This window comes from Physella acuta, unplaced genomic scaffold (genome assembly GCF_028476545.2).
Source record: "Physella acuta isolate Inbredline_101_S28 unplaced genomic scaffold, ASM2847654v3 ptg000543l, whole genome shotgun sequence".
NCBI classification, from domain to species: domain Eukaryota; kingdom Metazoa; phylum Mollusca; class Gastropoda; family Physidae; genus Physella; species Physella acuta.
The window spans coordinates 515,001-539,989 of NW_026732062.1; the positions used below are offsets into that span (position 1 = coordinate 515,001).

Below are 24,989 nucleotides of genomic sequence, written 5' to 3' on the forward strand. Positions count from 1 at the left end.
GACTGAGGTTTATATAAAGAAAAAATAACGATGATGTGAACCAAGAAATTTTAAAAAATTACATTAAATTAATTTAATTTTTTACGACTAAGAAAATAGTTTCTACCTAAAAAAAATGCTTTTCGAAATCAAGGAGTGACCTTAGTTGTATTTGATCAACACCTTAGATATAGGTCATTCACATGTGGGAGCCGTGCGGATCAAAGCAACACATTCTTAACAATTCAAAAGATGTGAGGGATTCACCGGCGGAAGCTTGGTTCATATCCACCTTGGCATACAGAACCATGGTATAAATATAAAATCAAATTTATTTCTCGACAAATCGTATATTTTCTGGAATGGAGTTTGTTCAATCCAATAAAGGAAATTTAAAGGTAATTTTTGAAGGCTATGTTTATGTCAAGCAAAAAGATCTGGCGAACGGCGTTGTGTCATTTGAGTGTTCCAAAAGACGCAACAAGGCAGAATGCAAAGCTAAAATAAAGATTCATGGTGAACAGCTTGTTGGACGATGTAATGAACATTCGCATGGACCAGATCCATCTCAACTGGAAGTGTGTAAAGTAGTGCAGCAGATGAAACAACTGGCAGAAGAAACTGAAGCAACACCCCAGCAGATCATCACTCAGTCCATTACTACGATTAGTGGAGATGCCAAGGCAGACCACAACGTGGAACATGCACACACGTGCAGAAGACCATATGCCAAAAACAAACAACTCAGTTGAAGGCTGGCACAGAAGTTTTCAGTCGCATATGGGATGGTGCCAAAAAAAATTTTTTAATGAGTCCACCATTATTGAGTATTTGCGAGGCATCGCTCACAATCTGTCTTTTTAAAGTTATAATAAAAATAAAAGATTTTTCCTAATGTTTGTTTTGTATTTTTATATTAATTTTGTTTCTCGTCATCTTTGGTTTTTCCATATATAAACCTCAATTGGGGGGTTTTTGTCCAGGGGGTTTATATCGCGGGGGGTTTTTGTCCAGGGGGTTTATATCGCGGGGGGTTTTTGTCCAGGGGGTTTATGTCGCAGGGGGTTTTTGTCCAGGGGGTTTATGTCGGGGGGTTTATGTCCAGGGGGTTTATGTCCAGGGGGTTTTTGACCGGGAGCCTTGATCAATGGCATGCTACTATTGTGATCTATCTAAATATGTGTTAAGATGCGTCATCATACTCTCTATATTTATCCATGTCTGAACGGCTATAGTTTGTATATAAATAGTCACCTACCGACTTGTGGGATCTTGATTTCTGTTTTATTTGCTATGTAGGCCTATTCAGGTTGTACCCGTATAACCGTAACAATTTTGTAAATTTTATTAAAAACAAGAGTCTAAATCTCAATATTTTTAAGCTTACCTGAAACCTTAATTAGTATAAATGCGACTTAAATTATAGCTTACCTGAAACCTTAATTAGTATAAGTGCGACTTAAATTATAGCTTACCTGAAACCTTAATTAGTATAAGTGCGACTTAAATTATAACTTACCTGAAGCCTTAATTAGTATAACTACAACTTAAATTATAGCTTACCTGAAACCTTAATTAGTATAAGTACAACTTAAATTATAGCTTACCTGAAACCTTAATCACAATAAGAAAGACGATGCCTATGGCTGTTCTATTGAAGAAATGTTCGATGAAGTAGATATTTGGAAAAGATGAAAGACCGTAGACCATGAAGAAAGTGAATGTGGCCACATAGCGTGAATGTATGATGAGCTTCTGGGGCTTGATGGTGAGAACCATCATGATCGTTAGGACGACAACCGTGAAGACGATGTAGTCGAAGAGAAACGTCCCCAACCAGTAGGCCCCGGGGTAGGTGCCGCACAGCTCTTGGAGGTGTTTACTGCCTTCCTGGCTCCACGGGGAAATGCAAAGGCAGATGTAGTATGCAGATGTAGTAACTAGACACAAATTATCTTTACCACCACAAACACTATGATCACCACCACCTCCACAACACAATCATGAGTGTCTCCACAACCACCATCACCACCACCACCTCCCACAACTACCATCATCGCCACAAACACCACCCCTACAAACACCATCACCACTATCATTATCACCACCACTGCTACCACCACCACTCCCGCAAACACCATCATGACCACGACCACCACCGTCCACAAACACCACCCCTGCAAACACCACCACTATCACTAAAACCACAACCACAACCACTCCCACAAACACTATCACCATTACCACCATCACCACCACTACCACCTTACAACAAAACCCTGTAAAATTTTCTTCAGTAAAGCATTTTTATAACAATCTTGAAATTAACAAAAACTTTGTTATTAACGCTTATTTTTGCTAATTTAAGACCAATGGTGTTGTACTAAAAGTAACAAAACATTTTATAGCGGATTCAATTCTTATCTAAAATGTTACTTTAAAAAGAAAAGTACAAGCAAAAATATATGAGATCTAGGATATTTAGTTGTTGGGAAGCGGGGTGGGGGTAGCCGGGTAACAAGTTCTTCAAGTCTGTTGACATAGCGCATTACACCCCCCCCTCACACGTAATCTATTCCTTCCCTTTTACTCGTGTGTCTTAGAGTTCCCGTCATTTACCTCTACACCACCTCACACCTCAAAACCTTGACCAGCAAAATTCTACTGACATACATCAACCAGCTCACCGATCTTTCCCTCTACACCATCTCACACCTCCATACCTTGACTCTACTGACATACATCAACCAGCTCACCGATCTTTCCCTCTACACCGTCTCACACCCCCAGACCTTGACTCTACTGACATACATCAACCAGCTCACCGATCTTTCCCTCTACACCATCTCACACCCCCAGACCTTGACTCTACTGACATACATCAACCAGCTCACCGATCTCTCCGAGATGATCCTGCTGGCTAGAAGTATTGGGACGAGCGCAAAGATCAAGTTGATGAACTCAAACGTGTGAAGCTCTTCCGAGAGTTGGCTGGTATCGTCTTGTATGCCCGACCGTACTGAGTACTCGCCACCGAGTTCTGCTTTTACACGAGCGTCGAGGATAAGCTGCACCTGCAATGGTATCAACAAATGTTATCGGTGAAGCCACTGTTGTAACAAATGTTGTCAGTAAAGGCTGTCGCTGTTGTAACAAATGTTATGGGTCTAATCATTGGCTGTCGCTGTTGTAACAAATGTTATGGGTCTAATGATTGGCTGTCACTGTTGTAACAAATGTTGTCAGTAAAGGCTGTAACAAATGTTATCGGTAAAGGCTGTAACAAATGTTATCGGTAAAGGCTGTCACTATTGTAACAAATGTTATCAGTAAAGGCTGTCACTGTTGTAACAAATGTTATCGGTAAAGGCTGTAACAAATGTTATTGGTCTAATCATTGACTGTCACTGTTGTATTGTAACAAATGTTATCGGTAACGGCTGTCACTGTTGTAACAAATGTTATCGGTAAAGGCTGTAACAAATGTTATTGGTCTAATCATTGACTGTCACTGTTGTATTGTAACAAATGTTATTGGTAAAGGCTGTCACTGTTGTAACAAATGGTATCGGTAAAGGCTGTAACAAATGTTATTGGTAAAGGCTGTCACTATTGTAACAAATGTTATCGGTCTAATCATTGGCTGTCACTGTTGTAACAAATGTTATCGGTAAAGGCTGTAACAAATGTTATTGGTCTAATCATTGACTGTCACTGTTGTATTGTAACAAATGTTATTGGTAAAGGCTGTCACTGTTGTAACAAATGGTATCGGTAAAGGCTGTAACAAATGTTATTGGTAAAGGCTGTCACTATTGTAACAAATGTTATCGGTCTAATCATTGGCTGTCACTGTTGTAACAAATGTTATCGGTCTAATCATTGGCTGTCACTGTTGTAACAAATGTTATCAGTAAATGCTGTAACAAATGTTATCGGTCTACTCATTGGCTGTTATTTTTGTAACAAATGTTATCGGTAAAGGCTGTCACTATTGTAACAAATGCTATCGGTATTCCCTGGGAATGTATAACTTTAGGTTGATACTTACAGCTATTCCCAGGGAATGTATAACTTTAGCTTGAAACAGCTATTCCCTGGGAATGTATAACTTTAGCTTGAAAAAGCTATTCCCTGTGAATGTATTACTTTAGGTTGATACTTACAGCTATTCCCTGGGAATGTATAACTTTAGGTTGATACTTACAGCTATTCCCTGGGAATGTATAACTTTAGGTTGATAGAAGGCTGTTATGACGTTGGGTGTGCTTAACTTGGCACCAACCACCATCTTAGTTTCAAAACGATCCACTCCGTGATTCGATATCCAGTCTAAGAAGAAATCGTTTGGGTTCGTCTGTGGAAACACACGTGATCATGTGGATTGTAAACAAATCGCAGTTTATTCTTGGGGGAAAAGAAGAATTTAAAAGAAAGAATAACAATAAAAAATAACCGATATGGGAAGAGGGTATGCTTTATTGGAATTGGTAGACATTGTTATCTCATGTTTTTAGAACAATACTTATTAGTATAGGGGTAGCTTATTCTAATCTGTAATGTACTAACGCCAGTTTTGAGCTCATTATAAAATTAATTTAGATTTGATTTTAAAGAAACACGTCGGAAACTGTATGGAGCTGCCGAACTCAAGGCAAGCAAGGTGTGTTCTAATACTCATAGATCCCAGTGCTTGCGTGTCCTCTTGGTCAATAGTATATATAACTTAAGACCGATGTAATTTGTAAGATAGGTGTCATTTGGCAATCTACGGGTGTGTGGTCAATAGAATATATAACTTAGGAAAGGTGTCATTTGGCAATAAATGGGTGTGTGGTCAATAGAACATGTAACTTAAGACATGTGTCATTTGGCAATCTATTGGTGTTTGTGTGTGTGTGTTGGGGGGGGGGGGGTGATTCCCCTAACCACTCCTACCCCACCGTTGCCTCTAATGCTGACACGATCAAAGAGAGGTACCTCTTGAGGTTGTATGTACTACCCCACCATTGCCTCTAATGCTGACACGATCAAAGAGATGTACCTCTTGAGGTTGTATGTACTACCCCACCATTGCCTCTAAAGCTGACACGATCAAAGAGATGTACCTCTTGAGCTTGTATGTACTACCCCACCATTGCCTCTAAAGCTGACACGATCAAAGAGATGTACCTCTTGAGGTTGTATGTACTACCCCACCATTGCCTCTAAAGCTGACACGATTAAAGAGAGGTACCTCTTGAGGTTGTATGTACTACCCCACCATTGCCTCTAAGGCTGACACGATCAAAGAGATGTACCTCTTGAGCTTGTATGAACTCAGAAGACTCGAACTGCCCCTTGTAAAACTGCACGAGCCCCGTGTCGCTGTGGTTGTTGGTCCAGAAGGGTGTGACGAGGTCGTGGAGGTTCTGCAGGCTGAAGTTGACGGCGTTCGTCTGCTGGTTGGTGCTCTGCTCGTCTGTGGCCACGCTGAGCAGCATCAGGATGGGGGGCAGGATAAGGGCCAGGGACGACGACACCGGGTGCCGGCGGAACAGGATGTATTGTTTGATGAAGGTGGCCTTGGTCTGCTGGAGGAAGAGCTTCAGGGCGCCGGTGTGGACTGTTTGGCTGTTCCGGAGTATACGAGCTGCGGGACAATGGGAGTTTTATTGGCATAGGGACGGGAAACTATACTGAACATCTCAGGGCATTAGTTGGGGTTATACTGGAAATCTCGGGGCATTAGTTAGGGTTATACTGGAAATCTCAGGGCATTAGTTAGGGCAGGGGTCTCCAAACTTTTCAGTCCGAGGGCCGCATTAACTATCAAATTTCAGTTTGGGGGCCAGTTTCTTTGATTTTTCTGGGCAAAGTTCCTCAGCCATCACCAACAAACGAATTTTCCGTGGACAAAAAGATCTCCGCGGGCCGGATGAGAGGACATCGCGGGCCGCATCCGGCCCGCGGGCCGTAGTTTGGAGACCCCTGAGTTAGGGTTATACTGAAAATCTCGGGGCATTAGTTAGGGTTATACTGGAAATCTCAGGGCATTAGTTAGGGTTATACTGGAAATCTCGGGGCATTAGTTAAGGTTATACTGAATACCTCAGGGCATTAGTTAGGGTTATACTGAATACCTCAGGGCATTAGTTAGGGTTATACTGGAAATCTCAGGGCATTAGTTAGGGTTATACTGAAAATCTCGGGGCATTAGTTAGGGTTATACTGAATACCTCAGGGCATTAGTTAGGGTTATACTGGAAATCTCAGGGCATTAGTTAGGGTTATACTGGAAATCTCAGGGCATTAGTTAGGGTTATACTGGAAATCTCAGGGCATTAGTTAGGGTTATACTGGAAATCTCAGGGCATTAGTTAGGGTTATACTGAAAATCTCGGGGCATTAGTTAGGGTTATACTGAATACGTCAGGGCATTAGTTAGGGTTATATTGAAAATCTCGGGGCATTAGTTAGGGTTATACTGAATACCCCAGGGCATTAGTTAGGGTTATACTGAAAATCTCAGGGCATTAGTTAGGGTTATACTGGAAATCTCGGGGCATTAGTTAGGGTTATACTGAATACCTCAGGGCATTAGTTAGGGTTATACTGGAAATCTCAGGGCATTAGTTAGGGTTATACTGAATACCTCAGGGCATTAGTTAGGGTTATACTGGAAATCTCAGGGCATTAGTTAGGGTTATACTGGAAATCTCAGGGCATTAGTTAGGGTTATACTGAAAATCTCGGGGCATTAGTTAGGGTTATACTGGAAATCTCGGGGCATTAGTTAGGGTTATACTGAAAATCTCAGGGCATTAGTTAGGGTTATACTGGAAATCTCAGGGCATTAGTTAGGGTTATACTGGAAATCTCAGGGCATTAGTTAGGGTTATACTGAAAATCTCGGGGCATTAGTTAGGGTTATACTGAATACGTCAGGGCATTAGTTAGGGTTATACTGAAAATCTCGGGGCATTAGTTAGGGTTATACTGAATACCCCAGGGCATTAGTTAGGGTTATACTGAAAATCTCAGGGCATTAGTTAGGGTTATACTGGAAATCTCGGGGCATTAGTTAGGGTTATACTGAATACCTCAGGGCATTAGTTAGGGTTATACTGGAAATCTCAGGGCATTAGTTAGGGTTATACTGGAAATCTCAGGGCATTAGTTAGGGTTATACTGGAAATCTCAGGGCATTAGTTAGGGTTATACTGGAAATCTCAGGGCATTAGTTAGGGTTATACTGGAAATCTCAGGGCATTAGTTAGGGTTATACTGGAAATCTCAGGGCATTAGTTAGGGTTATACTGAAAATCTCGGGGCATTAGTTAGGGTTATACTGAATACCTCAGGGCATTAGTTAGGGTTATACTGAAAATCTCGGGGCATTAGTTAGGGTTATACTGAATACCTCAGGGCATAAGTTAGGGTTATACTGGAAATCTCAGGGCATTAGTTAGGGTTATACTGAAAATCTCGGGGCATTAGTTAGGGTTATACTGGAAATCTCAGGGCATTAGTTAGGGTTATACTGAAAATCTCGGGGCATTAGTTAGGGTTATACTGAATACCTCAGGGCACTAGTTAGGTTTATACTGGAAAATCTAAGGGCATTAGTTAGGGTTATACTGAATACCTCAGGGCATTAGTTAGGTTTATACTGGAAATCTAAGGGCATTAGTTAGGGTTATACTGAAAACCTCAAGGCATTAGTTAGAGTTATAATGAAAACCTCAGGGCATTAGTTAGCTTTATCTCTTGTATGTCGACTTATTTAAACTGCGACTAGAGTTCGACTCGCGTGAGTGGAGGCCCCTGGTCTGACACTGAAAGCTGTCGCGTGGGTGGGGCTGAAGGTGAGGGTGGGTGTGAAGGGTGGGTGGGTTTGGAGGCCTCGAGTTTGAGAGATTAATCACTCACTCAATCACTTATGTTGGCCAGGCATTTTACTGTCAATAAAAGTTTACTCCAAGCATAATATTCAGAAAAGTAGTCTCTGACTGTTGGTATTAATGACGCTTTAAGTAAGTCGCCATTTTTAAACTTACCTGCTAGTAAGTCGCCATTTCTAAACTTACCTGTAAGTAAGTCGCCATTTCTGAACTTACCTGTTATTAAGTCGTCATTTTTAAATAGCATATCCATGCCGGCACCCATGATTTTCTCACCCCTTTAAAAAAAAAGTTAATTTAGACTAAATTAACTATTTACATAAAAGCCCAATTTAAACTTGTATGTTAATGGTTAAGTCTAGGTGTTGAACTAATACCTGGGTGACCGAGGGAACAACTAAGCGTCGTACCTTCAATCATAAGTACATTACATATCTCACAAAACACGAGGAAATTGAACCACTGATGTCTAAACTAAAACAATTTATATAACTCGTTTCCCAAATTAAAAAAAAACGCGATAGAAGACAATTATATGTTAATTACAACGCCCAATGTAACCAAATTAAAACCATTCTTTGGGTAATATTAAAAGTAATGCTCCCTTTTCGATCCTGAGGGTCCATGGGGTAAGTGAAGTAGAGTTCACCTGTTTCTGTGAAGGTGGTATATGAACGGCTAGTGTGGTCAGCACTATGCCAGGCCGCTTCCTGTGGGTGGTCACCTTTACATCTGAACACCGTGCTGTAACAATGCGAGTCTACTTTTCAACACGACGCTCAATGTTACCGCTCCGAGTACTCACCTCATACTGAAGCGGCGGTTAAAGGGTGCGCTGCTCACGCGTCTGTCTGCCGTTGGCCTGCTCACGCGCATGTTTGCCGTTGCTCTGCTCACCCGTGACATTTTGCTAGCAGGAAGGCGGGTGTTCGGCGCTTGTTCTTCTTCATCAGCCAGGGAGTTTTCGTCCTCGCTGACACGGCGGGCGTTCGCTCCAGCTCTGTGGCGGAAAATATACCCGTCTTAGTCAGGGCTGGTTTATGGGATATACGTCTTAGTCAGGGCTGGTTTATGGGATATACGTCTTAGTCACGGCTGGTTTATGGGACATACGTCTTAGTCAGGGCTGGTTTATGGGATATACGTCTTACTCACTGCTGGTTTATGGGATATACGTCTTACTCACGGCTGGTTTATGGGATATACGTCTTTCTCACGGCTGGTTTATGGGAAATACGTCTTAGTCAGGGCTGGTTTATGGGATATACGTCTTACTATCGGCTGGTTTATGGGATATACGTCTTAGTCACGGCTGGTTTATGGGATATACGTCTTACTCACGGCTGGTTTATGGGATATACGTCTTACTCACGGCTGGTTTATGGGATATACGTCTTACTCACGGCTGGTTTATGGGATATACGTCTTACTTACGGCTGGTTCATGGGATATACGTCTTAGTCAGGGCTGGTTTATGGGATATACGTCTTACTTACGGCTGGTTCATGGGATATACGTCTTAGTCAGGGCTGGTTTATGGGATATACGTCTTTCTCACGGCTGGTTCATGGGATATACGTCTTAGTCAGGGCTGGTTTATGGTGTATACGTCTTACTCACGGCTGGTTTATGGGATATACGTCTTACTCACGGCTGGTTTATGGGATATACGTCTTACTCACTGCTGGTTTATGGGATATACGTCTTAGTCAGGGCGGGTTTATGGGATATACGTCTTACTCACGGCTGGTTTATGGGATATACGTCTTACTCACGGCTGGTTTATGGGATATACGTCTTACTTACGGCTGGTTTATGGGATATACGTCTTACTTACGGCTGGTTCATGGGATATACGTCTTATTCAGGGCTGGTTTATGGGACATACGTCCAAAGGAATTACCTGAGAAAGACGTCCTCTATGGAGGTGGCAGATAGAGTGTAGCTGGCGTACTTGAGCGGGGCCTGTCTGTGTTCCAGTGTCATGAGGAACTCGGGGAACTTGTGCGTCAAGTCCTCGGGCAGCAGGTAGAATATTTCCGAGTTGGTTTCACCCTGCCAACAAGCATGAGCACACGGGCTATGAGAGCTACTCTTCCATTGGAAGGATTCGACTAGGGTTAACATGGACATGAGAGCTACTCACTCTTCCATTGGAAGGATTTGACTAGGGTTAACATGGACATGAGAGCTACTCACTCTTCCATTGGAAGGATTCGACTAGGGTTAAACATGGAAATGACTAGTATAAAAAGGGCAACCAACTGTGTAAATGGCCTCCGGCATAGCTTTGGTCACTATCTTTGTTATTTCAGCCGTGACACAATCGTGACTTTTGATAAACGTCATTTCGTAGCCAATACCTGAAAAATAGTGGTTGGAAACTTACACTTTCTGAATTCTTTATGTCATGAAATTTGAAACAAATTTGAAGTGTCGGATCAGTCCATGTGGCACATGTAACAGATTTCATATATGTTTGACCTCGCAGTATCAGGGAATATATATTTGACCTCGCATCATGGTTACCTTGGCAACAAGACCAGCCAATCAGGAGACACAGAGGCCATCCGTGCTAGAATTAATAGAGCCCGCAGTAGAGAAATTCTGTCATCCCCAATACGAGAAGTATAAGGATTATATATTCAAATATCAAAGCAGTTTTTAGCGCAATTTCCATACTGACAATTGCGATTATTAACTCGTCATTTCTGGATGGATGTGTGTCCGCAGCTTTAAGTCGTATCTCCTCCTCAACGAAACAATATCGAGGACTAGTTCCAAAAGCAAATATGTTAAGCAAGTTCCGAGGATGATTGTGGGCCAAAAAAATTCCCGGAATTCCTTCCTGGATTTCCCGGAAAAGCCAAAAAACCTCGAAAAAAAATGCAGTTTTTGGCCCATATCTCGGCAACTAGACCACTTAGCGACTTGAAACATTTACCAATCGATTCCTGCCATAATTTAGAACAATATTGCCGAAGAAAGTTTTCAAAAATATCCTTTCGTTCGGTCACAAAAAATTAATTAAGGAAATTGCGCTTAAATTGTCACTAGACTTTTTATTAACTTGTTTTATACACGTCATGGCTGGATCGCACAAACGCACTGTGGGACCGCTGCTATGCTATAGGTTGGACCATCACGACTCATCATAATCCCCCTTGATTGTGCCACCAAAAACATAATGTGTGAACGAAGTTAACCGTAACAATAAAATAATGGCTAGCTTAGCACTTCCAAAGTAATGTATTATGGATCGTATCTCTGTTCAGGAATACCGGTATTTATTGATTAAAATCTATCCCCGAACAAGGCACCTCAAACCATAGTTACCGTAGGCCTCTTTCAAAAACATGGGCGTGCCGCAGCATTTAACTCTCCCCTCCACCATGATGGCGATCCTGTCGCCCAGCAGCTCCGCCTCGTTCATGTCGTGGGTGGTCAGCAGGATGGTCCTGTTGGTCCTCATCCGTTTCAGGAAGCTCCACATCTCCTGTCTGGACGTGGGGTCAAGGCCGGTTGATGGCTCGTCCAGAAACACAACCTTGTTAGCCAAAAATATTTTTAGACGAATAGAAAAAAAAATGGAGTCCGCATTCAAAACAAGTATCAGGTCTGAAGTGCTGTTAAAACTTTTCTTCCCAAGTGACCCCGGATGTTTACCTTGCTGACCCCAAATGTTTACTTTAGTGTACCCGAACGTTTACTTAGGTGACCCCGAATGTTTACCTTGCTGACCCCGAATTTTTACCTTAGTGACCCGGATGTTTACCTTGCTGACCCCGAATGTTTACTTTAGTGTACCCGAACGTTTACCTAGGTGACCCCGAATGTTTACCTTGCTGACCCCGAATTTTTACCTTAGTGACCCCGGATGTTTACCTTAGTGACCCCGGATGTTTACCTTAGTGACCCCGGATGTTTACCTTAGTGACCCCGAATGTTTACCTTAGTGACCCCGGATGTTTACCTTAGTGACCCCGGATGTTTACCGTAGTGACCCCGAATGTTTACCTTGCTGACCCCGAATGTTTACCTTGCTGACCCCGCATGTTTACCTTGCTGACCCCGCATGTTTACCTTAGTGACCCCGGATGTTTACCTTAGTGACCCCGTATGTAAACCTTGCTGACCCCGCATGTTTACCTTAGTGACCCCGCATGTTTACCTTAGTGACCCCGGATGTTTACCTAGCTGACCCCGAATGTTTACCTTAGTGACCCCAAATGTTTACCTTAGTGACCCCGCATGTTTACCTTAGTGACCCCGGATGTTTACCTTAGTGACCCCGGATGTTTACCTTAGTGACCCCTAATGTTTACCTTGGTGTCCCCGATAAAAGCACAAGCCAAGGATAACTTCCTCTGCTGACCATTAGAGAGGGCGCCTGACCTGGTGTTTTGCTTGTCTTTTAGCCCCAGATAGTCTAAATAATCCTTCACTGAGTTTAAATGGTTCGCAGAGTAGATTCCCTTGAGCTGGACAGTTGACACATTGGACAACATTTTAAATCTTCCAGTTATAAAAAAAGTCTAAACTAATGTATTTATTCGACTAAAACTTATTAGGGTTTAATATTTATATATTCCAAACAACAAAAATTATCTAGATATTAAAAAACAAATCTACGTGTTCTTCGCGCCCCCCCTCTCCTTACAAAAAGTGCGGTGAATTAATTACTGAAACTATATGGTGTAATAATAACCTCAAATTTTATTAATAAAAATGTAAAATGCATCAGTCAGTTATGTCACAAATCAACACCGAAGTACACCACTTATAAGTCTATACCCAAGTCTACTCGTGAGATGTGTTAGGGTTCAGAACCAAAATGGAAGACCTGTTATGAACCCTCACCTTAAGAAAGAAAATGAGGTGCTCCTTACAGGTAAGTTTTTGAAACAGGTTCAAACGTTCTGTGCACAGGCCGATACACTTCCGGGCGTCCGCCGTGTTCTTTATCACATTCAGGTCCCCAATCAGGACGCTGCCTTGGGTTGGGGCCAGAAAACCTGCGCATAAAATATAGTCCCAATAACGTCCTCTATCAAGACGCTGTCGTGTGTATTATTGTGGGCTACATGTCTTAGGACTAAATACTAAATAAATATCACGTTTCAACATGTTGTGTGCCGAATTGTCCGCAGCATGTTACGCGACGTGTGGCCGGTTGACTGCAAAATCAGCCTGCTTTATTTTTGTACTAATTTTTTTTCCATAGTCTTCGCCAACGCAAAAACAATCTACGGAAGCAGTAAGTTCAGTAACCTGCACTAACCTGTGGCCCAAGAAAACCACACTGACATGTGGCCCAAGAAAACCACACTAACCTGTGGCCCAAGAAAACCACACTGACCTATGGCCTTACAAACCTGCACTAACCTGTGGCCCAAGAAAACCACACTGACCTGTGGCTATATTGATTGTGGTTGTTTTCCCCGCACCGTTGTGGCCCAATAAAACCGTTATCTGGCCTTCAAGCAGGTCAAGATTTAAGTCTGAGACGACCTCCTTCTTACCATACATCTGGGATGATAAAACATAAACATTCAACACTGGGGCCCCCATGATAAAACATGACCATTTAATACTGGGGCCCCCATGATAAAACATGACCATTTAATACTGGGGCCCCCATGATAAAACATGACCATTTAACACTGGGGCCCCTATGATACAACATGACCATTTAACACTGGGGCCCCCATGATAAAACATGACCATTTAACACTGGGGCCTTCATGATAAAACATGACCATTTAACACTGGGGCCCCCATGATAAAACATGACCATTTAACACTGGGGCCCCCATGATAAAACATTACCATTTAACACGGGGCCCCCATGATAAAACATGACCATTTAACACTGGGGCCCCCATGATAAAACATGACCATTTAACACTGGGGCCCCCATGATAAAACATGACCATTTAACACTGGGGCCCCCATGATAAAACATGACCATTTAACACTGGGGCCCCCATCATAAAACATGACCATTTAACACTGGGGCCCTCATGATAAAACATGACCATTTAACACGGGGCCCCCATGATAAAACATGACCATTTAACACTGGGGCCCCCATGATAAAACATGACCATTTAACACGGGGCCCCCATGATAAAACATGACCATTTAACACGGGGCCCCCATGATAAAACATGACCATTTAACACGGGGCCCCCATGATAAAACATGACCATTTAACACTGGGGCCCCCATGATAAAACATGACCATTTAACACGGGACCCCCATAATAAAACATGACCATTTAACCCGGGACCCCCATAATAAAACATGACCATTTAACACTGGGGCCCCCATGATAAAACATGACCATTTAACACGGGACCCCCATAATAAAACATGACCATTTAACCCGCAACCCCCATAATAAAACATGACCATTTAACACTGGGGCCCCCATGATAAAACATGACCATTTAACACTGGGGCCCCCATGATAAAACATGACCATTTAACACGGGACCCCCATAATAAAACATGACCATTTAACCCGGGACCCCCATAATAAAACATGACCATTTAACACTGGGGCCCCCATGATACAACATGACCATTTAACACGGGACCCCCATAATACAACATGACCATTTAACACTGGGGCCCCCATGATACAACATGACCATTTAACACTGGGGCATTGCCATCAAAGAAAAAGGCATGTGGAAAAGTTTGAACGAAATCGACGCATACAAATAAAGAAGTGGGTTAACATTGAGTTACGAGATTTGTCACACCCACAACAGGACGTTGCTAACTAAATAAAACCACACCATTAAACACGTTCTCTACAACCACACCAATACCACACGTTCTCTACAACCACACCATACCTTTAAATCTCTACAACAGCACCATACATTTAAATCTCTACAGTATTTACACCAAAAAAAAAAAACAACCAACAACAGGGAAGCGTATAACAACCACCCGCGGATTTTTTTTTTTATTTTAAAATAATAATGTCGAGAAATGTAACTCCCAACACAATTGTTCTGACACACGGTTTGCTCTGTGTTGTTTGAAATGTTCACATTATTACCTTGAATAATCCCCGGATTCTTACTCCAGGTTTTAAGTGATCTCCTGGCTTTTCAAAAAACATGGGATCGTTGCTGGGCATGTCTGTATTAATCTCACGGCTGCTCTCCCTCTCCCGGCGGGCGTGTTGTTGGGGACACCAGTAACTACGCTGTCGAATATGTATGTATATATATATATATATATATATATATATATATATATATATATATATATATATATATATATATATATATATATATATATATATATATATATATATATATATATATATATATATATATAGCCTGTATACATATATTTGCTAAATATACATATACATATATTTGCTATATTTGATAAAATATATTCGTGTCTATGTACATTTTCATGTCTGTAAATAAATCTGGTTACTTATTTGAACACTATGAGCCATGAGACAGGTGCTTCTAACACAAATTTGAATACGTTAAACACCAAATGTGTGAAGTTGTCCCTAAACATTTAGTATTATTATACTATTATACCACTCTGGAGAACTGGTCGTTTTAGATTCAACTGCACTTACTGTATTCCCCCTTCCCCGCATGAATTAGAAGTTTTAAAGTATGTAAATAAATTCTTTAACCACTCCATCCCTCCGCCTTTCCTCCCAGAAACAGTTTAAAGTGTCTCCCGAAGAAAATGCCAGAAATAAACCATGCACACGGAATTTAAAATTGAAGAGAATGTTTTTGTATTGTATAGGTATTAATTATATGAGAATTTAACTGTTTTGGAAACATCTAGCCTTTATTGTATAAAGTAACCGAATGTTAAGAGCCTCACCTATACACTTGGTCTGCTATTGTCTACAGTAAAATATGGCGTTACTTTCCCCAGTCAATACCAGACCCTATAGGGATCTAGGGACACTTTACTTGATCTGGTTTTACTAAAACTTTACTATATCCTGTTTTACTCAAACTTTACTAGATCCTGTTTTACTCAAACTTTACTATATCCTGTTTTACTCAAACTTTACTATATCCTGTTTTACTCAAACTTTACTAGATCCTATTTTACTCAAACTTTACTAGATCCTATTTTACTCAAACTTTACTGTATCCTGTTTTAATCAAACTTTACTAGATCCTGTTTTACTCAAACTTTACTAGATCCTGTTTTACTCAAACTTTACTAGATCCTGTTACTCAAACTTTACTAGATCCTGTTTTAATCAAACTTTACTAGATCCTGTTTTACTCAAACTTTACTAGATCCTGTTTTACTCAAACTTTACTAGATCCTGTTTTACTCAAACTTTACTAGATCCTATTTTACTCAAACTTTACTAGATCCTTTTTTAATCAAACTTTACTAGATCCTGTTACTCAAACTTTACTAGATCCTGTTTTACTCAAACTTTACTAGATCCTGTTTTACTCAAACTTTACTAGATCCTGTTTTACTCAAACTTTACTAGATCCTGTTTTAATTAAACTTTACTAGATCCTGTTTTACTCAAACTTTACTAGATCCTGTTTTACTCAAACTTTACTAGATCCTGTTTTACTCAAACTTTACTAGATCCTGTTTTAATCAAACTTTACTAGATCCTGTTTTACTCAAACTTTACTAGATCCTGTTTTACTCAAACTTGACCGATACAGTCACAATGTAGACGGTAAAAAAATAACAAAATCGTACAACCCGTTGACCATCGTACCATGACGAAGAAATAATAGGGCTTGCGGATGCCGTACTTCCCCGGGAAAATGTTGTTCAAGTACCAGACGAGGTAGAAGTTGAAGATGGTGTTCAACGTCATTACCAGCAGACCGTCAAGGAATGTGATCTTCAGCTCAAGCTCGTCTTTTCCTATGTTGTCGAACGTCAGAGCTTGGCCTGGGGATATAAAGATGGGAATAGAACTGACATACGTGGGATAAAGTTACTGGACGGAGAAGCTATGGGATATAAAGATGGGAATAGAACTGACATACGTGGGATAAAGTTACTGGACGGAGAAGCTATGGGATATAAAGATGGGAATAGAACTGACATACGTGGGATAAAGTTACTGGACGGAGAAGCTATGGGATATAAAGATGGGAATAGAACTGACATACGTGGGATAAAGTTACTGGACGGAGAAGCTATGGGATATAAAGATGGGAATAGAACTGACATACGTGGGATAAAGTTACTGGACGGAGAAGCTATGGGATATAAAGATGGGAATAGAACTGACATACGTGGGATAAAGTTACTGGACGGAGAAGCTATGGGATATAAAGATGGGAATAGAACTGACATACGTGGGATAAAGTTACTGGACGGAGAAGCTATGGGATATAAAGATGGGAATAGAACTGACATACGTGGGATAAAGTTACTGGACGGAGAAGCTATGGGATATAAAGATGGGAATAGAACTGACATACGTGGGATAAAGTTACTGGACGGAGAAGCTATGGGATATAAAGATGGGAATAGAACTGACATACGTGGGATAAAGTTACTGGACGGAGAAGCTATGGGATATAAAGATGGGAATAGAACTGACATACGTGGGATAAAGTTACTGGACGGAGAAGCTATGGGATATAAAGATGGGAATAGAACTGACATACGTGGGATAAAGTTACTGGACGGAGAAGCTATGGGATATAAAGATGGGAATAGAACTGACATACGTGGGATAAAGTTACTGGACGGAGAAGCTATGGGATATAAAGATGGGAATAGAACTGACATACGTGGGATAAAGTTACTGGACGGAGAAGCTATGGGATATAAAGATGGGAATAGAACTGACATACGTGGGATAAAGTTACTGGACGGAGAAGCTATGGGATATAAAGATGGGAATAGAACTGACATACGTGGGATAAAGTTACTGGACGGAGAAGCTATGGGATATAAAGATGGGAATAGAACTGACATACGTGGGATAAAGTTACTGGACGGAGAAGCTATGGGATATAAAGATGGGAATAGAACTGACATACGTGGGATAAAGTTACTGGACGGAGAAGCTATGGGATATAAAGATGGGAATAGAACTGACATACGTGGGATAAAGTTACTGGACGGAGAAGCTATGGGATATAAAGATGGGAATAGAACTGACATACGTGGGATAAAGTTACTGGACGGAGAAGCTATGTCTCTACCCCTCCTGAATACTTTGATTAAATAGATTGAAAGTGCTCTTGACTATACTAACATTCTGACGGTTAAACTCGATAGGTTTCTTGACTTTTGATCATCCTCCACTTACATACTGCACGTCCAGGCCTAGACACACGCACACAACACTTCTGTCACACACACACACGTACATACACACACACAAAAGTCGCTCCGATTTTAGTTAATCCACAACTGTCAAACACATGTAAATACACTAGTTATTCTGATTTTAGTTGATCTACGACTGTCACACACACGTAAATACACAAGCTATTCTGATTTTAGTTGATCCACAACTGCCACACACACGTAAATACACAAGCTATTCTGATTTTAGTTGATCTACCACTGTCACACACACACACACATACACACACGAACATAATCGACCCATCATCTGCATATCTAAAATCCATCATCAACACATCTAGACTCACTAGACCTCATGAGTTTGGTTACCCCCCCCCCCCCCCCCCCCCCACCCCCTAACACCAGGTAACCTCACCTAAGTTCTCCTTCTCGATCAAGACCGACATGGACATGAAGTAGCCGAGCCGGTGGAGCACGGTCCCCATGAGGTAGAGCACGAGCTTCGACTCGTTGTAGATGATGAGGGTGTAGCTGATGTCTTCCATGGCGAAGTGGAGCAGCACGCCCAGAAACAACACCTCACGCACTGAAATGACACGCACAACGTTTTAGGGAATCATTGAAGTGGAGCAGCACGCCCAGAAACAACACCTCACGCACTGAAATGACACGCACAACGTTTTAGGGAATCATTGAAGTGGACAGCACGCACAGAAACAACACCTCACGCACTGAAATGACACGCACAACGTTTTAGGGAATCATTGAAGTGGAGCAGCACGCCCAGAAACAACACCTCACGCACTGAAATGACACGCACAACGTTTTAGGGAATCATTGAAGTGGACAGCACGCCCAGAAACAACACCTCACGCACTGAAATGACACGCACAACGTTTTAGGGAATCATTGAAGTGGAGCGGCGCGACCAGAAACAACACCTCACGCACTGAAATGACACGCACAACGTTTTAGGGAACCATTGAAGTGGACAGCACGCCCAGAAACAACACCTCACGCACTGAAATGACACGCACAACGTTTTAGGGAATCATTGAAGTGGAGCGGCGCGACCAGAAACAACACCTCACGCACTGAAATGACACGCACAACGTTTTAGGGAACCATTGAAGTGGACAGCACGCCCAGAAACAACACCTCACGCACTGAAATGACACGCACAACGTTTTAGGGAATCATTGAAGTGGACAGCACGCCCAGAAACAACACCTCACGCACTGAAATGACACGCACAACGTTTTAGGGAATCATTGAAGTGGAGCGGCGCGACCAGAAACAACACCTCACGCACTGAAATGACACGCACAACGTTTTAGGGAATCATTGAAGTGGAGCAGCACGCCCAGAAACAACACCTCACGCACTGAAATGACACGCACAACGTTTTAGGGAATCATTGAAGGGCTTCCACATAGGATCTTACTACAGCGTTCAGTATTTCATAGTTATTTTAGTACGATAAATATATTAAATCCTTTCTAAAAATCTAGCAGTTTACCTTTTGGTGATATTCACGCAATAACGAATGACTTACCTTTAGTTGATATACACGCAATAACGAATGACTTACCTTTAGTTGTTATACACGCAATAACGAATGAAGCCGACACGGTATTGACCGAAAGCATAATTTCCATCAGGAAGAAGACGAGTGGCGAGGTATTGAGGACCGTTCCTTGGGACGAGAAGTCCACACACATCACGAGCACTAGCATGAGGGCGATGAAGGTGCCGTAGATGAAGCTAATGATGAACCAAGACAGCCAGTAGACAGTCTCACCCAGGCCCATCAGCTTCATGGATTCCTAGTTGTAAAAACTCATGTTACTGATCATTTGGTAGAATTCATTGAACTGCAGAACATTGGAGTATTTTCTTTTACTTCATTACAGTCATAACTTTAAATTAGACTGTACTGTCTGTGATATTTTCATTGAACTGCGGATTATTAGAGCATTTTCTTTTATTTCATTACAGTCATAACTTTAAATTAGACTGCACTGTCTGTGATATTTTCATTTGAACTGCAGAACATTGGAGCATTTTCTTTTACTTCATCACAGTCATAACTTTAAATTAGACTGTACTGTCTGTGATATTTTCATTGAACTGCGGATTATTAGAGCATTTTCTTTTACTTCATTACAGTAATATTTTAAAATTAGACTGCACTGTCTGTAATATTGAACGCGGAGTAAAGTTGCTAGAGGAAGGTAACTAGTGTTTAATAAATACAACTCTTGCATAGATTTCACCCCCTGAAATGAAGTAAAGACTAACTTTAATTTTGGTAGTTTTTTCTTCCACAATGTCGGAAGCCGTCAAACACAGGAGCCCCAGGAAGACGATGGAGACAAATCTCCAGACATCCGCCGAGTCCATGATGGTCTTCGCTTTGTCCGCCTCCGGCAAGGGCATCTGTTGCACCAGAACATGGAAGTCCGTCGTCGTCCTGTTGCTCTCACGCTGCCAGTACTTGATGAACGCCCGGGTGATCTCGTACTGGAGCTCCAGGACTTCATATTGCTTGTAATCTGTCGTTAGAGGACAGCCCATTCAAGGAATTATTTAAACCAGCAGACATATTGTTTGTAATCTGCCTTTAGAGGACAGCCCATTCAAGGAATTATTTAAACCAACAGACATATTGTTTGTAATCTGCCTTTAGAGGACAGCCCATTCAAGGAATTATTTAAACCAACAGACATATTGTTTGTAATCTGCCTTTAGAGGACAGCCCATTCAAGGAATTATTTAAACCAACAGACATATTGTTTGTAATCTGCCTTTAGAGGACAGCCCATTCAAGGAATTATTTAAACCAACACCCGTTAGTGCTACAGCATGACATTAACTATATAGCTCATTACGAGAGAGGGTCTTAAGATTTTTGACAAGCTATGTTACATGAACTATGTAGCTCATTACGAGAGAGGGTCTTTAGATTTTTGACAAGCTATGTTACAATACTGAACTCCCGACTCTTCTATAAATACTATAATATACAATAACTTATTCACAGCATAAATTCCCTACAGGAAAACAATACTATCAACCGTTATCATTCCAAACTGTAGTAACCAACGTTGCCGAATATTCACGAAATAAGGCATCAATTTTTTTGCCAGTTCCATCCCCATAGATTCAGACAATAACAGTTTACCAATGCTATCGCCGTAGATGTGTCTGGGTATTTTGCTCGTCACATCTACTGCAACTACGAAAACCAGCTGCTTGGGGACCTCATGCGAGTTATCGTGCATGAAATGTACCATAGGGTATACTTTGTTTGGGCTGAGGCTCGAGATATACTTTCTCGCCGCTTTCGTCGATGAGAACGGAGTAGTACCGGAAACTGAAAAATAAAATATTAACCTAAGGAAATACATTTTTAAAAAGTCGTTATGTGCAATGATAAAAGAATGTCTTCTTCGTTGTTAATTGTAATAATGGACGGAATCTCCTTCAACACAAATGAGCATTACATGTCAGCCTGGTATGCACCATATGGCTCCGATTTCAGCCTGCTTTTCTTTTGGATTTGTTTCCACGACGTTTGTTTTCAGGTAACCCTCACACTGAGTTACATTATTGGAGAGGGTTACAGTAAAGTCAAGCTACCCCACTAGCAAAATTAGTGGCCTCTGTGCTTTATTCATAGGGTGGAACATTAGGTAGAACAATAGGTAGAACATTAGGTAGAACATGTGGTAGAATATTAGAACAATAGGTAGAACAATAAGTAGAACATGAGGTATACGATTAGGTAGAGCATTAGGTAGAACAATAAGTAAAACATTAGGTAGAGCATTAGGTAGAACTTGAAGTAGAACATTAGAACAATAGGTAGAACAATAGGTGTAACATGAGGTAGAGCATTGGGTAGAACTTGAAGTAGAACAAGAGGCATAACAAAAGCTAGATCTAGGTCTAAAAACTGATACAATATATACAAGAAAACAAGATGCTAACTTTGATTTTGGTGTCTGATAAAAAAAAATCACCATGCTTGGTTTTTCATCAGTGAAAGAGTTTTAAAAAACTTACATCTTTTGGGACTGGCCATCTTGAGAAACTCTTCGAGAGCAGGTGATCTGGGCGTGTAGACCAACTGCTTAGCTGGACCACTACTGACCTTTGTGGCGTTGGACAATGCCAGGGGCTCAATCTTGATGTCATTGGTGATTTGCAAGAAAGCCACAATACAGCAGATGCAGATTGGAATAACTGAAATAAACTATGCTATAGTTACACAGCCACAATACAACAGATGCAGATTGGAATAACTGAAATAAACTATGCTATTGCTATAGTTACACAGTCACAATACAACAGATGCAGATTGGAATAACTGAAATAAACTATGCTATAGTTACACAGTCATAATACAGCAGAGGCAGATTGGAATAACTGAAATAAACTATGCTATAGTTACACAGTCACAATACAGCAAATGCGGATTGGAATGACTGACATAAACTATGCTATTGCTATAGTTACACAGTCGCGAAAACTCGGAGTTGATCCACTCATTGTGCTTCGACTTTTAAGTTTATATAACGCTGGAGTATATATCTTTTCAGTAAAAGTACCGTGTATTTGAATGTGTCTTTATATGTGACCTTTATATATGTGACCTTTATATAACGATCATTTTGGCTCCTATTTGCATTAATACATGTGAAAACATTTTATGTGAGCTTATATACACCACCTTGTGTATATGGGCCTGTTTATTGTGTTTATTGGCCCAACTATTTTAGTTTATATGGCCCTACCCTGTGTTTATATGGCCCTACCCTATGTGTTTATATGGCCCTACCCTATTTGTTTATATGGCCCTACACTGCGTGTTTATATGGCCCTACCCTATGTGTTTATATGGCCCTACCCTATGTGTTTATATGGCCCTACCCTATGTGTTTATATGGCCCTACCCTATGTGTTTATATGGCCCTACCCTGTATGTTTATATGGCCCTACCCTATGTGTTTATATGGCCCTACCCTGTGTGTTTATATGGTTCAACTCTGTGTGTTTATATGGCCCTACCCTGTGTGTTTATATGGCCTTACCCTGTGTGTTTATATGGCCCTACCCTATGTGTTTATATGGTTCAACTCTGTGTGTTTATATGGCCCTACCCTGTGTGTTTATATGGCCTTACCCTGTGTGTTTATATGGCCCTACCCTATGTGTTTATATGGTTCAACTCTGTGTGTTTATATGGCCCTACCCTGTGCGTTTATATGGCCCTACCCTATGTGTTTATATGGCCCTACTCTGTGTGTTTATATGGCCTACCGTGTGTGTTTATATGGCCCTACCCTGTATGTTTATATGGCCTTACCATGTGTGTTTATATGGCCTACCCTGTGTGTTTATATGGTTCAACTCTGTGTGTTTATATGGCCCTACCCTGTGTGTTTATATGGCCTTACCCTGTGTGTTTATATGGCCCTACCCTATGTGTTTATATGGTTCAACTCTGTGTGTTTATATGGCCCTACCCTGTGTGTTTATATGGCCTACCCTATGTGTTTATATGGCCCTACCCTGTGTTTATATGGCCTACCCTATGTGTTTATATGGCCCTACCCTGTGTGTTTATATGGCCTTACCATGTGTGTTTATATGGCCCTACCCTGTGTGTTTATATGGCCCTACCCTGTGTGTTTATATGGCCTACCCTGTGTGTTTATATGGCCCTACCGTGTGTGTTTATATGGCCCTACCCTGTGTTTATATGGCCCTACCCTATGTGTTTATATGGCCCTACCCTGTGTGTTTATATGGCCTACCCTATGTGTTTATATGGCCCTACCCTGTGTTTATATGGCCTACCCTATGTGTTTATATGGCCCTAACCTGTGTGTTTATATGGCCCTACTCTGTGTGTTTCATATGTCACCACTACCCTAGACTTACATATTTGTGCAGCAATACTACTCCATGTCCGAATTTTAGTGATATAATTTTTCCATAGAAGCGCCGAAAGTTGTGCAAAAAACATTTTAAAAACCGAATCCGTCCCTCAATAAAATCTTCTCTGTACCTTCATGGACGTCCCGTGATAAAATAGAAGGAGATGAAAATATTCATACATTTCAACTAAATAAAGTGTAAAGATTTAATTTTTACAAAAACCTAAGAAAATAGAGCGCGCCGCACTAGATATATATGGTGCGTTATTATCTTGCCATTCTTCCGTTTTTAAATTTGTAACCGGAAAACCCCGTTTAAGCTGAAGTTTCTTCTAAATCTTTTCTTTAACTTGATTCCTCGTTATTAAGTTCTTGTACTTGTTTCGCTAATGGACCGAAACTTGCAAACTCAGTAGCGTAGCGAGGGGGGGGGGGTGGGGGCGGGGGGGGGGGGACACATGTCCCCGGGCGCCGACCTTAGGGGGCACCAAAATGGGTTGGAAAAATAAATTGAAAGGTTGAGGGGGGTGTGTAAATCGAAAGCAAATCATAATCTCGGGGGGGTGGGGGTGCAAATCGAAAGTTTGAGGGGGGGGGGTGCAAATCAAAATTTCGAGGGGGGGGGGTGCAAATCGAAAAGTTTGTCCCCGGGCGCCGGGAAGGGTCGCTACGCCTCTGTGTAAACTACATTTTAACACATTAGACACGTTATGTTAAGACACGATAACAATGACATGTACCAAATGTTAACTTAATTAGATGTTCAATTACTTTTATAAACATTAATTAAAGGTTGTGTCTATAAATACTTATCATTATATACATATCTTATTTATGCGAATTAGTTTTATTATAAAAACA

The 24,989-nt window shown here is 41.2% G+C and overlaps 3 protein-coding genes across 3 annotated transcripts in view; all 3 read right to left on the bottom strand.

The window, feature by feature from the left end:
• LOC131946020 (uncharacterized) overlaps positions 1-5,462 on the bottom strand; it is a 9,973-nt gene extending 4,511 nt beyond the window's left edge. The window contains exons 1-4 of the mRNA XM_059306649.1: positions 5,280-5,462; positions 4,187-4,336; positions 2,874-3,053; positions 1,587-1,869 (exon numbers count right to left, since the gene is read on the bottom strand). Of these exons, the coding sequence (XP_059162632.1) occupies positions 1,587-1,869; positions 2,874-3,053; positions 4,187-4,336; positions 5,280-5,462 (796 nt within the window). The remainder of the gene's footprint in view (positions 1-1,586; positions 1,870-2,873; positions 3,054-4,186; positions 4,337-5,279) is intronic.
• Positions 5,463-8,259: 2,797 nt separating this feature from the next.
• Positions 8,260-13,433, bottom strand: LOC131946021 (phospholipid-transporting ATPase ABCA3). The gene is made up of 8 exons (XM_059306650.1): positions 13,274-13,433; positions 12,723-12,877; positions 12,188-12,343; positions 11,199-11,409; positions 10,128-10,225; positions 9,766-9,917; positions 8,668-8,862; positions 8,260-8,272 (listed from the first exon to the last, which is right to left on the bottom strand). Exons 1-8 carry the CDS (start codon positions 13,431-13,433, stop codon positions 8,260-8,262), a joined length of 1,140 nt encoding a protein of 379 aa, XP_059162633.1.
• A 1,908-nt stretch (positions 13,434-15,341) lies between these two features.
• Positions 15,342-24,330, bottom strand: LOC131946022 (phospholipid-transporting ATPase ABCA3). The gene is made up of 8 exons (XM_059306651.1): positions 24,133-24,330; positions 22,252-22,431; positions 21,368-21,559; positions 20,485-20,738; positions 19,775-20,009; positions 18,599-18,769; positions 16,625-16,803; positions 15,342-15,365 (listed from the first exon to the last, which is right to left on the bottom strand). The coding sequence occupies exons 1-8, from the start codon at positions 24,215-24,217 to the stop codon at positions 15,342-15,344; spliced, it is 1,320 nt and encodes a 439-aa protein (XP_059162634.1). The 5' UTR covers positions 24,218-24,330.
• Between the last annotated feature and the right edge of the window lie 659 nt (positions 24,331-24,989).

Excerpts from the sequence above, each read along its gene's own strand:
- LOC131946021 (XM_059306650.1), bottom strand. The coding sequence starts at position 13,433 with ATGGGGGCCCCAGTGTTGAATGTTTATGTTTTATCATCCCAGATGTAT. Across the intron at positions 9,918-10,127 it reads TGCCGGAGGCCATTTACACA|GGTGAAACCAACTCGGAAAT; the intron begins GTTGGTTGCCCT and ends GCTTGTTGGCAG. Across the intron at positions 8,863-9,765 it reads ATAGAGGACGTCTTTCTCAG|AGCTGGAGCGAACGCCCGCC; the intron begins GTAATTCCTTTG and ends TTTCCGCCACAG.
- LOC131946022 (XM_059306651.1), bottom strand. The coding sequence starts at position 24,217 with ATGTTTTTTGCACAACTTTCGGCGCTTCTATGGAAAAATTATATCACT. Across the intron at positions 22,432-24,132 it reads TAGTATTGCTGCACAAATAT|TTATTCCAATCTGCATCTGC; the intron begins GTAAGTCTAGGG and ends AGTTTATTTCAG. Across the intron at positions 21,560-22,251 it reads GATGGCCAGTCCCAAAAGAT|TTTCCGGTACTACTCCGTTC; the intron begins GTAAGTTTTTTA and ends TTTATTTTTCAG.